The following is a 17,417-nucleotide window of genomic DNA, read 5'->3' as shown; positions in this document are numbered from 1 at the left end:
CCCACATTTTTCTGCAACACCTGCGCAGCAGTGAATGTAATTGATGTCTGTCAAAGTATGACGCGGATTTTGACGAGGACGCACGCCGACAAATGGAGCCTTTAAAAGGTAATGAACGTGTTTGACACCTAAAATGAACAAAGTGAAGTAAACGATGAAGTAATGATTGGTGAGCTAAGTAGTAACGGGCCGGTTAGCTTAGCATTAGCTTGTCGCTCTACAGTAGCTCGGCAGCGTTAGCTAGCAGCACTTTGCCACAATTAGCTAACTAATTTAAAGATGTACAATGTTTCTTCCAGTAAGTTATTTCAAATAATCACTGTGGTCACCAACATTAGCTGCTTCATACTTGTTAGATGGAATGATTGGATGCTTTTCAGCATTTAAGATTTGATTTTCTATCACAAAACAAGAGACTCGGTCAATACTTTGGTAGCCCTTCAACTCTTTTTCTTTTTTTTTAATTCTAATTTTTATTACAATTTTCCATTAAATGTGGAAAAGAGGTGAAGAGGCGCGTGCAAGCAGGTTGGAACGGGTGGAGAAAAGTGTCAGGTGTGTTGTGTGATAAATGAAAGGAAACGTGTTCAAGACGGTGGTGAGACCAGAGATGTTGTTCGGCTTAGAGACAGTGGCACTGAAGAAAAGACAGGAGGCAGAGCTGGAGGTAGCAGGGCTTAAGATGTTGAGGTTCTCTGTTTGGGAGGGACGAGGTTGGACAGGATCAGGAATGAGGACATCAGAGGGACAGCTCATGTTAGATGTGTTGGAGATAAAGTCAGAGAGGCCAGATTGAGGTGGTTTGGACATGTTCAGAGGAGAAACTGTGAATATATCGGTAGAAGGATGCTGAGGTTGGAGCTGCCAGGCAGGAGGTCTAGAGGAAGAGCAAAGAGGAGATTTATGGATGTAGTGAGAGAAGAGGATGCAGAGGACAGAGTTAGATGGAGGCACATGATTCACTGTGGAGACTCCTGAAAGGAAACAGCCCAAAGCAAAAGAAGAAGATTACAATTTTCCTTAACAAAATGAAAGTAGTCATGGATGTAGTTGAATATTTCAGCATCAGTGAAATAGAGAGAATGCTTAGATCTAGTTACTGTCTTGTTTATGAGGCTACAAGATGTTGTTCACTTTTATTTATTTATTATAGAAAAGTACAGTTGTTTTGGTAAAAAGTTGTATGAAATATAAAATACACAGTGTTTGGTTCACTGTACTTTTGCTAAGAAGGATTTTATTTCAAAAACAAAGCTTTCATAAGCTACAACTCATTGTTTTCATTATTGATCAACTGTCTGTGTATTTAGCCTCACAAGCCGAAAGCATTAGAGTTTCCTAAATCCAAATTAGTCTGTGAAAATAATGTGGTTTGTGTGCAATAATGATGAAAATAGCTGACTGATCTGACTGAACTGAATAATCATTTTATGACTTTTACAAATAGTTGACTCATTGATGGTGCAAAGGATATTCTACGCTGACATTTAGAGTCAACAAAAGCTGCAGTAAGATTGTGTTGGTAATTTTTTAGCAAATACCTATGGTTCTGTCTCTGTCTCTATAGAGAGTTCGAGATTGTTAGATATTGTCTGTGAAAACTAAACAAGCCATTTCTAGACAGAAGGAAATCACAACAAGAATGTTACCGTTTTCTGACATTTTAGAAAACCAATGATTATGAAAATATTCAGCAGAATGAAAGATTGTTTGCAGCACAGAGAAAACTACAGCAGAAAGCAAAGGACATATGAATAATGTACATGGATAGCAGCGTTTTCTCAAAATGTCCCAAACGGTATTTATACCTGCTTTTTCAAACTTGTTTATTGTGTGAAATGATAAAAGGGTCTGAATCCTGAGATGACCTACAGTGTGGGGTGGATGTGCTGCTCAGTTTTCTGCAGCAAGCCTCAATGTACCTGATAATGTTCTTAAATTTTTTATTATTATTTTTTTTAATAGGAGCCGATCAAGCAAAGTGGTTTTCCATGAAAGTCAAAGTGGCCCTGGCTGTGGCCATAATAAAGAGCAAGCCCCAGGGTATGAGTGGCCGACAGTACGCTGAGGCTCTGGCCTGCAAGCTGAAGAGCCAGGATGAGAGCTGGAAGAAAAAAGCCCAGGATCTGCAGCAGGAGGTGCTGAGGCTGCGGCAGGAGGTGCTGCTCACCAGGCTGACGTCAAACCCCAAGAGCGGCATGGAGCCGGCAGGTATGGCTCTACCTGTGCATGTAGGTTACTGAACATAAGATGAATATTTACATGGTCAAAGCAGCAGCACGTCTGGATTGTGTTGCCACATCAAGTTTAGAATAATCTAAGTATTTATCAGTTTTACTTTAGCCAAATGTTTCAACCATGGAAAGTTTCAGAATAATTCATCCAGTGACCTTGGGTGCAGCTGACACTAGGGGTCAATAAAAGGAGCACGTGTCCAAAAACTGCAGACAGTTCATAAACTTGTACAAACACAGTGTGTGTTTGCTAATGCCTTTAGTCTGAGGAGAGGATTTCTCAAGGACACGAACAATCTGACTCGATCCTCAGAGGAGCTCAGACATTTAGCCTGTTGTCCCGACTTTATCACGCAGGGCTTCTAATCATTACACGTGTAATCCTACCAAGTGTTGATTTGTCAGGTCCACAGTGTATTATTCCCCCTTTGACTGATCTGCATGTGCTGCACAAACAGAGTCAAGGTCTGTGCCAAAACCCACACTTGGGGGTATTATTGAGTGGTAGGTGCTTAATTGTGTGATGTAATTTGCTCATTTGGAAGTTTTTCAGAGCACCAACTTTTCCAAACTGGTCCTTGTTTACTGTAAATTGTGGGACTGTATTGTTGCACTGGTGGGCTTTTTCTAACTATCTCCATTGAATTCCATTTTCCACGAACAGAACCGGAAGCACCTGACCACATGTTGGACCAAAGGGTCTCAGAATGTATTGATAAATTAAAAAGATTGTATCTGATTTAAAATCGTGCCAGTGAAACATATTTCTAAAGCACATATGTTATTTATGTCAGCGAGTGTCACAAAATGGTAAGATTCAAGATTCAAAGAACCTTTTTGATCCCATAGGGAAATTGTGTTGCCGTGTTACAGCTGCTCTAGACAAGACGAGTAGAAAAGAAAGGAAAAGCACCTCATCCAAACCAAGGAGACATCAAGGACAAATAGAAGAATGCAAACTACCCAAATACTACTAAACACAAAATAATGGAACTGAGATGAGACAGCTGGGTTGTGTTAAAAGCACTGCGGTCTTCAAAGCTGTCTTTACTGGCTTGTCCAGTTGGGTGTAGATGTGGACCCCTAGTTGAGGATAATATGGAAACTGGAGGGGGTCCAGAGATGGCTTCACCAGTCCAGGACTAGTCTCCTCAGCACATTCATGATGTCGGAGCCACAGGTCTATAGTCACTGGGGACACTGTGGTGGGTCCATTTGCCTACTTCCTTGCAGAGGGCAGTGAAAAATCTTGCTTTTCAAAATGTTCTGCAAGCAAAGCTCCAGTCATTTCTATTCCACTACATTCGATGTGACGTTTTCAGCACCGTGAGATCTGCTCTGCTCGGTGCCATCACGGTCGTCCCAGCAGCCCAGCTTCTGAGAGAGACTGAGCGGTGTCTGCCTTCATTCCTGGGGAGGCAAACAGCCCTGTGGCAATTTGCTGCTGGCTCATGATTGTGCCTTTTTTAAAATGTTATAGTTCAATCTGAATGATAAATATTTGTGTCATAGTTGAAATACGACACAGGTCGCTGTTAGTTTGACAGGATCAACATGCTTTAAGGGATTTTACAAAAGTCACCAGACTCGTCACAAGTCCGTACAGAAACTCATACCAAAAGAGGGTCTTTGATGTGTCTGGGGGAAGCCTCTCAATGGGTGATCATTAGAAATAACTCTTTGAATGGAAGCGCCTAACAAAGTCCGACAGGACCCCTCCTGGGCTCACTGAGGCCCCCTAAAGAGTTTATCCTCTCAGGTTGAGAATTGCTGCTGTAGAAAATATTTGAACCAATCCTCTGCCCCATATACAACAACACACACAAAGCTGTAAATATTGGTGGCTTCATGACAGCATTTATTTCAAGGAAGACAATTGTCATCCTAAATCTAACACCCTGAGGGCTGATGGGAGACGGTACAGTAAAAGCTGTGAAAATGATGAACCAACTGATGGTACAATAAAGCATCAGTGTCTTTCCTAAAAAATCATCACATTTGTCTGAAAAGCTTTTCACTCATTTAAAGTAGGCATCACAAAAAACAAGCTTATTTTATTTCTACCCTTCTACTGGCCTCAGTGTTTTAATGTTGCATCACAGCAAAAGCAATTTACTTACAGGGACATTGGGAAAGTATATTTTTCTTGTAAAATAGAAAATGTAGACGTTACGTTTGGATGTTAATGGTGATACGAGATTGTATTTTAGAGTAAAACCAGAACAGACCTGAAACACATGAGGCATCACACACATCTGTAATGTTCAAGTCCCCCTCTCTCCTTTCTAATGACAGGGATCATATTGAGGTCTATAATAATTGGTAACAATTAATAAGGAATTTTGACTAGTTATTCTGTTTTTGTGGTATAATTTGTATGTTCAGTTCTTGTCAGTTTGCCTCCTGCAGTCTGGTGTCCTCATGTCCCAAATCCCTTTCTGAACAGGTTATTCTCTGAATAACTTCTTTTAGGGCTGTGGCTCGTAACAACCACAGTTTGCAACGAATGATAGTAAAAGTATGAAGTTGAGATTGAAATAACTTGGCCTTGGCATTTTCTGCATTGCACACAGTAAATATCGTACAGTTCTCACACAGGCATGTTGATACATTTCTGTTTGTGTGACCCTTTCGTGAAAAGGTCACTCAAGTAGAAGGTCGTACTAATATGCTGGTGGAGCTGCTTGTAAACACAGACACTATTAAACAGAAGTAGGACTTAGCGTTTAGCATTGGGGAAGAGGAATTAAAATATTACATTACAATATAAGGAATGAAAATTTAATGAAGTTAACCCTGAGAAGTGGGTAGTGGGTCTCTGAGAAGCTGTGCTTCAATTACGTAGAAGTAGTTGTTGTTTAGTTTTTTTGGTGGCTCTTTTTATTAACAGGATTTTTTAGTTTTTTACATTTTGACACTTTTACTGCCCCTTTGCTTTTGTTAAATCTTGTGATAGATGTAAAAGGAAAGGAAGACATCTTGAACGTGACCTAAATTTGAGATTCATTGTAAATGGAGCTTTTTAGAGTTTTTAATATGTCTAAAATATGTCTAAAATCTGGTCAGACAGCCCTTTTCATTTCAAAGTACAGAAAAATAGATGCAGAAATACATTGTACTGTACAATACAGCCTCTGAAATGAATCTTTTTCCGTGTTAACTTACCCAGGTCAAAGCAACAAGCTGGATGATGTCTCTCATCATCTCTTCGGTTCAGAAAGTGTAGTGCAACGCTCAGCTCTTCAACAAGACTGTGACTCCGAGACTCCTGACCTCATGTTGGAGGACCCCCCTCTTCCACCAGCTCCATCCTGTTTGTTTGCAGGGCCTCAGGGGACAGCACAACTGCCCCATGTGCACTTCCTGCAGTCGCTGTGTGCCCTAAATCGGGTAGAGGGCAACAGCAGAGGCCTGGAAGCTTCATGGTTCAGCCCCGATGGGGAGGCGGGGTCATTGTTGGTGGACTCTGTGTGCCAGCTCCTTGACTCGGTGGTGACAGCATGCAGGGATCCCCCTTCACTGGGTGACCCCCCCCGTGACCTCGTCCTGCAGGCCTGCCAGGTTGCAGCCCAGGCGATGGACCTGTTCTGCTCTCAGAGGCTGCCGTCTGTGGACTTCGTGAGACATGTGGAAGAGTCGCTGAGGGAGCTGACTGCGATGCTGCTGCACAGCAATCAGCTCAGCAGGGTGAGTAATAGGAGCCATGTTTGCACGCACACGGTATTTCCTCATTAGTGTTTAGTGGCCACTTAGAGCTGGAAGATTACCCCTGACAGCGAGAACAATTAAAGGGAGAAAAAAAAATGTGGCTTTTTAAAATTAAAAATCAACTTTGTAACAGGAACAAAATGTATTTATTTTAAAGAAGCAGCTGCTTGTTATCACTTTGCTACAAGACAACAACCTCTTCAACAGCATCTTTTCTACCTTCAGAGTATATAAGTAGGGCTGTTATATATGTGGATGTTTCATGTAGATGTTTCATAAACAATGGAGCAGAGTAAACATGTTTGAGTATGAAACGTCTGACTGTGAGGTTTAGTCAAATGAGGACCCAAAGATGGCCAGACACAACTCGCTCGGTGTATAAAAAGTTGACAAACAGGAGGAATGTGGTGAGAGCTTGCAGGGATTCCTCCGGCTCCCTCTTCCTGCTGTGTCTCTCATCCATCACAGCAAGCTTCAAGGCTAAATAACATTTACTATAAAAGTACCTAAGCTGCCTGGACCATTCAGTCCAGTTGGCTAGGATTCTTAAAGCTGAGCCCTTTCCGACTGACAGATGCCCACACTTCATAACCCATCCCTCCCTCCGCCGAGAGTGGACTCCCTGTTCACACAGAGGGTCAGTGATTAATGCCCAGACTCTGGTTTATTTTACGGGGAGTATGTTAAATTCAAGGGGCACATTTTGAGACTTTGCTGTTGCAGAAATGATTGAATTTTAACTGAGTAATTCTCGTCCATCAGCCCTACAGTCGTCCTTCACGAAGGTGATAATGTTCTTTTTTTAACTGTTTTAATGTTAAATGAGCTGCTGTGTGATTTACAAATATTCTGTTAATACTGTACTCTGATATACAGAGACAAAATAATGCAAACTCCTGTTAATATAACGCAACACTCAACGGCAGCATCAAACACTACAGCCAAAATAATCAGAACACAAAGCATAAAAAAGCAGAATATTATCGGCGAACCTTCATTAAGTGAGAAGCATGAGATATTCTCGTTGCTCTAGCAATAATATTTTTTAAACTAAAATTAAGTCCCATTTGTCTGAATTCATTTAGTTTGCTCAGTATTTTTATTTAAATTACTTTCATTCAGATATTTTCAATATTTAAATATTAAAATTGAGAAGATTTGCTTCATTTCTTAATAAATTGTATGTGATGCAAAAATAGAAGGGGAAAAAAAAGAATATATTTAGTATCAGGCTTTGCCCTTCGTGCTCTGTGAAGATCAACATTGGACATTGAAAAATCCGTATCGGTCAGCTGCTAGTTTGTATACACACTATTTGTTGACCTCCCCAAAAACTTGCTATATTATATTTATATTTGGAAATGAAATGAGCTAACAGGAGGCTTTGCTCACGTTACACATACCTGTGTATATATAATCCACTTTAACCTTTGAACGGACATATTTTCATGACACCAAAGGATCAGTGCAGTATCCTCCTGTTATACCCTTCAGTCAAAGCTCAGAGCTTGTAAAACTGACTTCACAGCTTTTTGTGCAAGTCCCTCAGCGACCTGCACATGTTACTATCATGACAGGCCCTGACAGCAGGGTAATGGAGATGAAAGTGAGCCTGAGTTGACAAGGATGAAGTTTTCCCCGTCTGCCTCTCACCACACGCTCAAAGTACGTCTTACCCCGCTAAAATGGCCGCAGGCAATTTCCTCTTCACGGCTAATTCGCTCTGTTTGTCATGAGTAAGAGTGAAGAAAGTGGAAATTTTCTTCCGAAGCAGCACAGAGATGTTTAGCAGTTGTCAGTGAAACTAATGATGGTGGTGAGGAGGGGGTAAATAATTTAAATTTAATGAGCACTTCCATTAACACGGCACCAATCTGTCTCTGATAAACTTTAATGCCCCAAAAGAGGCAAGTCGCTGACAGCCTTATAGGACAGGTTACTTAGAGCCAGACAACCAATGACTATAATGTAGAATAAATGAAACCAGCAGTGACCGTTAGTTGGTGTGATTGTTGTAGAAGGACAGGACTTAATTATGGAGGCAGAATCAGCACTAAATCATTTCATTTCAGGGAGCGTCCATTAGTCGTTGATTGAGAAGAGACGAATAAAACATTTAAATTACTAAGAAGACACACTGTGCTTAAACCTAATGCATGTTTCCATATGGCCATCCCTTATTTTGGGGGTGGGAGTTGCCTCAGGGCAATAGTAGCAGAAAACCTCAAAAATGTATACTACAGTAGGAACTTATGGAATGGTTTTATTCTTTTCTTTCCTGATTCCTCATGAAGGACACTAGGATTTTATAGCCATACCGTAGTCAAGGCCTGTATTAATGTCCGAGAGAAGGACATCCCCCCCCCTCCCCCTCAAGCTGGCCACATATTCTCAGTGACGTCCTGAATTCATCAAAATGTGGAAGAGCTCCCCAGGTGTCCTCACTGTTAGGATCTGTCAGTGGAATATGCAGAGACAAAGATGTGCAGGTTCTGTGGGAGGACAGACGTTTCTAATACTTTATAGCACAAAACTTAGAAAAGACACAGTTCTGACAAAAATAGAGTGTTGCAAACGTGTTGCAACTGAACCAACGGTGCCTGAAACCCCCATTTCTAATATTTCACAGCAACACATCAAAACATCGATAATGTTATTTAGTTTTGTATTTTTAAATGTCACACATTTACGCAGACTCTTGTATTTTCATCATAAACCCTATAGATTGTTTAGAGAGCAATTAAACAAATTAAAGTAAAAATCCTGTCTTTGATACTGCTACTGTTTGATATCACCAATTTGTGATGCTAATGTTTTTGATGTGCTCACTGTCACACACAGCCTGCTCCTTGTTTTAGATGTTGCTTTTTTTCTTCAGAATGTGTTCTGACAAGGCGTCAGTGAATGGGCGTGAACTCGTTACCGAGTCCAATGTGGGCGTATGCGGGCAGAGAAAGAGCTTTTAAAATGTGATCATTGGGCTGTGGGTGGTTTGGGTCACTGAACACAGCTGTGCCTGTTGCTCAGAATGCAGCACCTTGTGACTTCAGCGCATACTGGTCTATTGAGGCCACCTTGCCTGGAAAAATTGGATTCTCTGCCTTTTCTATAGTGGAGGCCCTTTTGTATGATGGGTGAACTGTGGTCCAAAATGGCAGCTTGGGGGGAAAAAAGACTTGTGCATTAATTGTGAACAGCTGGTGTTGAAACTTTATAGGTAGAATTGATGTTTTTGAAGCAAACTGAGCTGTGGTGATATCGCATAACTTCTACATTGGAACTAAATATATATTTGTATGTACAACAATCTTTACTTTATAGTACATTGCAAATGTTGTTATTGTGAAAAGTGTTCACTGCCCCCATTTAAGATGTTGCACGAATATTTTATAGGCAGCCTTCAACTTTCAAGAATAGATTGTAAGGCTGCAATAAAAATTTATTTGGAATAATTAGTTAAAAAATAATTGTCAACTTATTGTTGCAAATGCAATATCATGCAACACTACCTTGTAAAACCTGCTGCCAATGCAACTTCACTCTGGAAAAGCAGAAGTTAATATGTTTTGTAATGAATGGAAGCAATCTGTTTGTTGGACAATGGAAATCAAAGAGTGATCACATGTTTTATAGATCTTACAATGGAACCATATGGTTCTTTCAAAGTTCTGGCCCTACTTTCATCTTTGTTCTTGGCAGATATCATGATTTTCTAAGCGACTACAGGTTCTTGTCAAGTTAATGTCAATGTTTTTCAATTTACTGATGCTGCCAGTATAAGCAAAAAAAAGTATGCTGTTACAATAGCAACTTATGTAATATTACTTTTGTGAAATGCACCAGCAATTAATGCTTTAAACCCCACAAGAACAGTAATTTGGATGGGAACTGCAATGGGACACAACTTACAAGCCTTTGAAAGATGATTTTACCTTTTCACTAAAATTAGTGGAAAGGCTGGAAAGTAGGAAATTAATCTAAACGCTTAGTTTCCAAAGTAAGTGATCGTCAGTAATGGTACAGGCAAAATGGCTCACGGTCTTATTTTTAGCTCTGTTGTTATTTTGAAAAAGCCACAACTCTGAATTTCCATTTGATCCAAAGTTTCCAGGTTCACTTCTTAAGTTTGTCTGTCCGCTTGTCCCTTTCTCCCTCCTTGTGAATGTGGTATCTCACGAACACCTTAAGCGAATTTCCTCAAAGTAGGCACAGAAATCCAGTAAAGCACAACTTGGACACACAACCCCAAAGACTCACACTTAAGCTACTTTTTACTCTTCACATCAGCTCAATCGCTTCAATTACAGTCACTAATAAGCCAACTAACCAATAATTCACAGTCCACTTCAGCTTCACCTGACACTTGACCGGCTTTCTTGGGTTACAGTTAAACTGACATGTTAAGTTAGTGAACCTCTGCTGCTTGTTATTACACGTCAGCTGATTCTAACCGTGCCCTTCACATCCTTTTAAACTCTTTAACTTTAACTGTGGCTTCCGTTTAACATCTTGCACACAGACCATTAACATTTTAGGTCAATTTCGGTGTTTATGATGTTTGCACCTGCAGTTTATAGCGTAACTTGGGCTTCTTCATAAAATGGCTCCTTTACATGTTTTTCAAAGTCACTGCTGTCTTTGCCCACAGAGGATCATGTGCCCTATCACACTAAGGATTCCATGTACTATGGATATATAATTATATACTATTTATGAGGACATTGTAAATGGCTTTAAGGATGCCCGCTGACATTCTGTGAACACTTCATCGCTTTGTCAGTCAAAACGATTGTTTGAGACAGTTCAGATGGGGGAGGACGTCGGAGATGAAGGGCAGGGGGAATTCTAAGGCCCAAAAGACCCCTGACAAGATTGAGAGTGCCAGCAGAGGAAAGAAAGTACTGGGACACGATTCTAAAACATTCTGACGCGAGACGAATTATTTTACACGCTGTTCAAAACAATTTTATATTTGGAGATGGAAAAGATTGTCCGGGTTACATTCTCTTCACGAACCTCTGAATGGATTTCTGCTGTAATAGCTTATAAGTCACAGTATAAAGGAATAAATAACCATTGTGTTTGTGTACAGTAGCTTTGACATCACCAATGCAAAATCTGGCTTCATGATATCTTCGCCAGCTTGTCATATAATGTTATGTCATACTACAATAAAAAAACATAGAACCAGTTATATAATTTAGAAAACTATAGTCCAAGCAGTTAGTGATAACAGCCAGCTGAGCTCTAAAAGCTACAACTGATTGGGCTTCTATTGGTCGTCTTTGAGTCTACATGCATTTTCACATACACGTTACAATTAAATTCAGTGTCTGCATTTAACCCAAATGGCTTCTATCAGCACTAATTGAACAGCAAAATCTGAAGCTACTACATAAATGTTTTCAACACTTCAACAACACATAATTTGCCACATTCATACAATATAAATTTGACTGGCAGGCTGCAGCTCATGTCTGTAACAGTTGTAGAAGGCCAAATTATTATTATTATTATTATTATTATTATTATTGCTTCATGAAGTTAGTAAACAAGGTAGGACAGAATTAAATGAAAACAAACTAGGTTTCAACTGAAATAAAAATGATTGGGGGCAGTGGTCGAACACGCTGACCTCACTCCACAATTAATAAAAGATTTAATCAAATTCAACTGGTTTAAAAAATAGAAAATTGCTGGTCATGATGTCTTTTGTAACTGATTAACTCACTTTCCTATGTCAGAAAAAAATGGAAAAACATCATCAAACTGCGTATTTTGACGGACACAGAGGGAAGAGCAAGTCTCTGTGCAGGTTTGCTACTGTAGGGATCCACCATCATTTTGTTTTTTCCCTTTGCAGCTCTGTAGTTAGACAATGAAACCAGCTGAATAAGTGGCCAAGTGCTGCAGCCTGAGTGTGTTCCATCTTCAGGAGTAATGCTGCGAGCCGCACAGTTTACCCAGCGGCATGTCCTGCCTCGTTCATAAGGACAGCTCTTATTATTGGCTCAGTTTTTCAGACACACCTGGAGGAGTTGTTACGGTCTGCGAGGAAGAAGATTGGATGTGATGGAGAGCCCAGACGATAAAATTGCAGCTCCTGAATCCCAAGTGGCTTCATTCAAATGTCACTCTCACAGTGTTGAACTGCAGACATATTTCACTTAATAGCCCTTCTGGGATGAGAAGAGTTTAGTGTCTGGCCTCATACAGCCTCACAACCGCCTTGTCTTACTGTGCCATCCTTTAGTCTACAGGAAGAACTTTTATTACCATCTCATATATTGCATGCAGCTCACTTCACGGGTTTCAACCCCAAACAGAACGCTCAAGTGCACCTTTTATCACTCTATTAATTTTCAGACAGTCCTGCCTGTCAGTGTTATTTCTAGAGCATATGGCTGTAAACAAGAAGAATGGGATTGCAAGTTTGTTAAAAGTAGCTTTTGTCAGTTTTTTTTTTTTTTTTTTTCCAAATAAGGTGTTAAGGACATGAACCCCTTAGTGAGGAGAAGCGTTTTCTAGGTTTTAAAGAATTACAAAAGTACATTTTATTTAAAAGGCAACGATGGAAGATGTAACATTCAAAGAAGAATGAGAAAATGCAGCAAGTTTAGGTCCTGGAGTTGTTCACTCTTTTACATTGGATAGCGGCATTGTGACTGACATTACTAAAAGGTTCCTCACTAGTTCTGAATTTTCTTACAATTTCCTTACATTTATAAAATCTGAACTTTATGAGCTCAGAGGTTTGTTTGGACAATAGTGTGAGAGCAGGACGGTGACTTACATGTGGATCATGTGTATTTATGATTGTGTATCACAGCAGGAGTTTCTCTGGTTCAGGTCTCTATTCAGCTTCCGCAAGTGTCTTTCTAAAATTGGACTTTTCCAAAACAATGCCATAATCTGCCTCCACGGACTTAAGAAGACAAAGAGTCTTTTCTTTTTAATTGTTCAAAATGCAGAGCTGCTGTTGTTTTGTCAGGACAATGTTGTGACCATGAAACAAAGATTGGTTCTAAAGGACTCTGTAATGGAGTTTTGCTGTTGCCTACTGGGAAGAAAACATTCATTTGTTTTACTGGTGACGAGTGTCTGAACTAAAGCCAAAACGTTAAAATGCTAATATTTTTCATACTGCTAAGTCCTAATGTAGACACAAGCTTAAGTCAAAAAATATCTAATGAAATAGAAACACTAAATATTCTCAGGTGACCAATAAAAGAGAATTTGATAAAAAAAAAAAAAAAAAATACATTTGATAAATGTCCCTAGTTTTGGAAAACATTTTTTTTCTCCCCTTGGTGGTAGCTGAGTGAATCGTAACAAAATGTTGATCTTACTTTCTGGAGCATGACAGAAGTACTGCAGGATTTTCAACATACAGTCGGTGACAAGGTCAGAATTCTTGAATGGAAGATGTTTATAGATGAACAGAATAGTGTAGACATGGTGAAGTGGTGGTCAGTCAGCAGATAAATGCAATCAGACGATTTAACTGCAAAACCAATACTTTAATGACGGCTTCTATTATGTGGTTTTTCGGTCTTCAGGCCTGACTCCACATAAACCAGATGAGCCTGAGTCTGATTAAACTTGTGCATCAAAAGGTCAAACAGGTTGAAGCAGAGAGAGGGAAGGCTTCATTACACTGCAGCCTGAAAAAAAACCTTTTATTTTTAGATCAGAAAAAAAAAAAGAATAACAATCTCCTCCCTTCAGTTGTTTCATATTATGAATTAATCTCTTGATAGGATAATCATTCCAGACAATTTCACATAATATCCTCATATCATTTCCGGGTAATCGGCAGCACTGGCAATGCGAAGCAAATTTAATTTCAGGGTAGTTTTTAAATGTATTTTTTTGTTTCTCCTCCGGTTGCCAACTCTTAACCAACGCTGCCATCTGATCAGCTGTTGGCATCAAACTGTTTGATGCCTGCTTTTAAATGTTTTGCAAGGTTCCTAGTTAAATTCCCCAAACCCAAGTGAAAAGCAACAATGCTTGTGATGCCCTTGAGCCAAATTATTTCCCCCCAGCTTCAGTCGTGTACCTGTTGACTTGGCACAACAACAGAGGACAGTCTAGATTTGTTGGACTGCTACCAGTTAAATATATGAAAAAGACGGAGTGAATATGAATGAGGCTGCTGCAGAATCTGAGCACATGTAAAGCATAACAAAGAGAAATCAAAACCATACTGAACAAAAGCCTTGGATTCTCCTGACAAAAGAGGGACTAGAGGGATTGTGTTGCCAAATACCATGTCCAAATGTCTGTCCCTACGTTTGTCTGTTCCATTCTTGTTAAGGGAGTATGTCAGTGTGACAAATTCTACTTGCATGATTTTTAGCAGGAGCAGGCTGGAAAATATGCAGTGCCATTGTTCCCCTGTTGACCCCTGACTCCACATAGAATTCACTGGTAAATTAATGATTTAAAAGTTGAAAATGAATCCCACCATGCTGCTTATTCTGTTCGGGGTTTTGTTTTATTCATGATATTATTATTATTATTATTATTATAAGGAATTCCTGTTATATACTACTAGGAAGTTCTATACTTAAAACTGAGATTCCTCGATTTAATGAATAATTCTAGACCTCTCTATGTAATTTGCTCAGCTTTAAGATTTGTAATTAATTGAGCTAAATCGTTACCACGCAGTCATAGTAATTAACAATCAGCCAACGAGCTGCTGTGATTAACATGACAGTGGATGGGAGACCACAGGCAGAGCTGATTATTACTGTCATTCTAAGAGTTTTACTTGTTTAGAAATTGCACTGATAAACTGGACTTGCATCTAAGTCTCAGCTCCCTGGGCTCCCTCTGTCCTGCGTCAACATTGCATTTATATTAAAAAAATAAGTAAATATTGCATTTGTTTCAAAAACCTCCCAACTGCGTAAAGTCTGTTCAGAACAAAAAAAGTTTAAAAGTACCAGAGCGGTGGCTGTGGTTCATTTGGTGGAGCAGTGGTCCACAAACCACAGGGTTTTCCTGGCTGTATGTCGATGTGTCCCTGGTCAAGACTGTGAACCCCAAAGTTGCCCTTAGTGTCAATTACTTGTATTTCATTTTGGAAAAAGGTTTCAGCTAAATGTCAAACTGTAATTGTAAAGTCAATAGTTGAGTTTCTTATATTTTGCTGTGTTTATGAAAACCATTTTCCAAATCTTTACATCTGAAATAACTAATTGTTTTTATGAATCCATTTCTGAATGTGACGGGTAGATAAATAGAAATGTAATTTCTGAAATATTATTCTTTTGCTCTTTGTGGTAATGTCGGTCGTAAAATGTTTGTATTTATCTGGAGGCACCGGTAAACCTGGAGGGTGGTTGTCGTGACAACGGATCACGCTCCAGGAATATTTTCTTTCTGCACAAACGCCGTCATTACTGCTGCTACAGCCGAAGGAGGCTCACTGACTCACTTTTAGCAAAAATGGAATTACATGAATGAATCCTTTCCCATTGCTTGATTTGCCAATTCATTTGCTGCCACTGTCCTGGTCCCACTGTAACATTGATGAGGTTCATTTATTTTAACCCAAATAGTAGACGGATGTGTGCTATAAAGGCTGGTTAAAGGAAAGCTTTAATAAAAGCTTGTTTTTCTGAACCCCAGCTCCGGGCTGCAGAGAAACGGATGCAGTACCTGATTACCCTGGGGAGCAGCACCATGTCAAAGTCCTTTCTCATTGGTCACATCCTCTCTCAGCTCAGCGACGTGGCCGATCTGCTCTGGCAGGCCTTCCAGGTAAACAACCCCATTGCTTCATGTCACCTGTCCCACTACATTCTCATCCTTGGCTTCTTTATTTTCTTTCTGCATCTCCTGTCTCAGTGACGGTACTTACTTCTCCCTCCATCGTCTCCATTGTGTTGTGTTGAATTCCCATATTTGACCTGACTTTTCACTCCATATAGTCATGAATTAAGCTTCAGTTCAAACCATATTGGCAATACGAATTTCTTGATTCTCTCTGGCTTTCTCCCCCACTGACTCCTTCCCCTTCTCATGCACTAATTTATTTCACCTTTTTGCTCTTGGAGAGCCAGCCTTTGTGCCAACGGTGCGCCCTATTGACTCCTTGCTACGGTCATGTTTAAACCACCGTAATCAATACCGTGTCCTAGAAGTTTCCTTCCTGCTTTGTATTCAAACGTCTGTCAGTAGCTTTGAGTCACAGGCCTGGCTCGAGCTGCAATCGGCCGGCTTCCTCATATGAAAGGCAGAGCTGAGTGCAAGCCGCCAGGGGTTCATCGAAGTGAAAATGTGTTAAAAAAGGATAAAGATGATTTTTATTTATTTTTTTTCTCTTTCAATCCTCTCGTCCATCCTGCTGAGCTTCCCTCCCACTCAGCAGGGTCTGTCCTGCTCACTCACGCCTGTTTTTCTCTTGCTCCTCGATAGAGAGCCTCTTGACTTGGGTGATGCCAAAAGAGTATTCGATCACTGCTGCATTTTTACAGCCAAGATAAAGAAAAAACAGCTAAACCCACTGTTTACTGGCGATATTGACAATGCAAAACAGCTCTGTGGAGCCATTGTCCCCAACAAAGCGTCGCTAGTTGCTGTTTGTAAGCAGGAATCTGTGGAGTCACATCTTCTACATACTGTGACACACGAGTGGAGTTGATCAGCTTCCTTTGCACATTAAAAAGACCTGTAATTGCAAACTTAAATTAACCACCATGTCGGCATAGATCTGTTAATGTGGCTGTTTGACATTTTCAAAGCGTGCAGACGGCCATCTGTGTGTCCATGGAAATGTCGGAGCCCACCCCCTACCTCCCCCACCACTCCTATTTATTCTCTCAAGGCTAAAGGAGGGACAATGAGTTTGCTTTTAAAGTGTTTGAAGACTGAGCTTCTAGCTGCCTGCCTGAAGCTCATTGTGGTTCCTTCTCTCAGAGGGAGAGCTCTGTGCCTTCCTTTATGTAAAAGCTGTACATCAGACGTCTATATTTCCATTAATATTTTATGCTGTTATCCAGAGCGAATGATAATGATTGCAACTGTTGAATCTTAAGTTTCTGATGACACACTGTTAACTTCACTGTTCCCAGACCTTGTATGGAATGGGGCCTTTTTTTAACCCAAGGTACATGGATGGTGCTGATGGTACCGACTTGTTTAACTGCCGTTGTAGTCGAGTTATGGACCCTTTTCAAAATGTTACACATTTCTTTTAGATGCACAGCTCTGATGTGCCGTAAACAAAACACTGTTTCCCGTAGCAGAAGTTTTCCGTCATGTTGTGACTGTGGCGTAGGAGGTAGAGCGTCCACCGATCCGCTAGTCTGGACACATGTCGAAGTGTCCTTGAGTAAGACTCTGAACCCCAACTTAGTTCCTCCCGGTGAGTGTTGGCAGGCTGCATAGCAGCTCCCCCATCGGAGTGTGTGTGTGTTTGTGCACATGTGATTGTGAGTGTGAATGAGAAGCAGTGTAAAT

General features: G+C 40.3%; 1 protein-coding gene across 1 annotated transcript in view; it reads left to right on the top strand.

The window, feature by feature from the left end:
• The window catches only part of mei4 (meiosis-specific, MEI4 homolog (S. cerevisiae)), a 39,125-nt gene continuing 21,708 nt past the window's right edge, over positions 1-17,417 (top strand). The window contains exons 1-4 of the mRNA XM_067482818.1: positions 1-108; positions 1,966-2,211; positions 5,404-5,921; positions 15,585-15,716. Of these exons, the coding sequence (XP_067338919.1) occupies positions 93-108; positions 1,966-2,211; positions 5,404-5,921; positions 15,585-15,716 (912 nt within the window). The 5' untranslated portion in view covers positions 1-92. The remainder of the gene's footprint in view (positions 109-1,965; positions 2,212-5,403; positions 5,922-15,584; positions 15,717-17,417) is intronic.

This window comes from Channa argus, chromosome 17 (genome assembly GCF_033026475.1).
Source record: "Channa argus isolate prfri chromosome 17, Channa argus male v1.0, whole genome shotgun sequence".
In the NCBI taxonomy this organism is placed as follows: domain Eukaryota; kingdom Metazoa; phylum Chordata; class Actinopteri; order Anabantiformes; family Channidae; genus Channa; species Channa argus.
The sequence above is the reverse complement of the archived record's forward strand: the minus strand, read 5'-3'. Positions and strand labels throughout refer to the sequence as shown.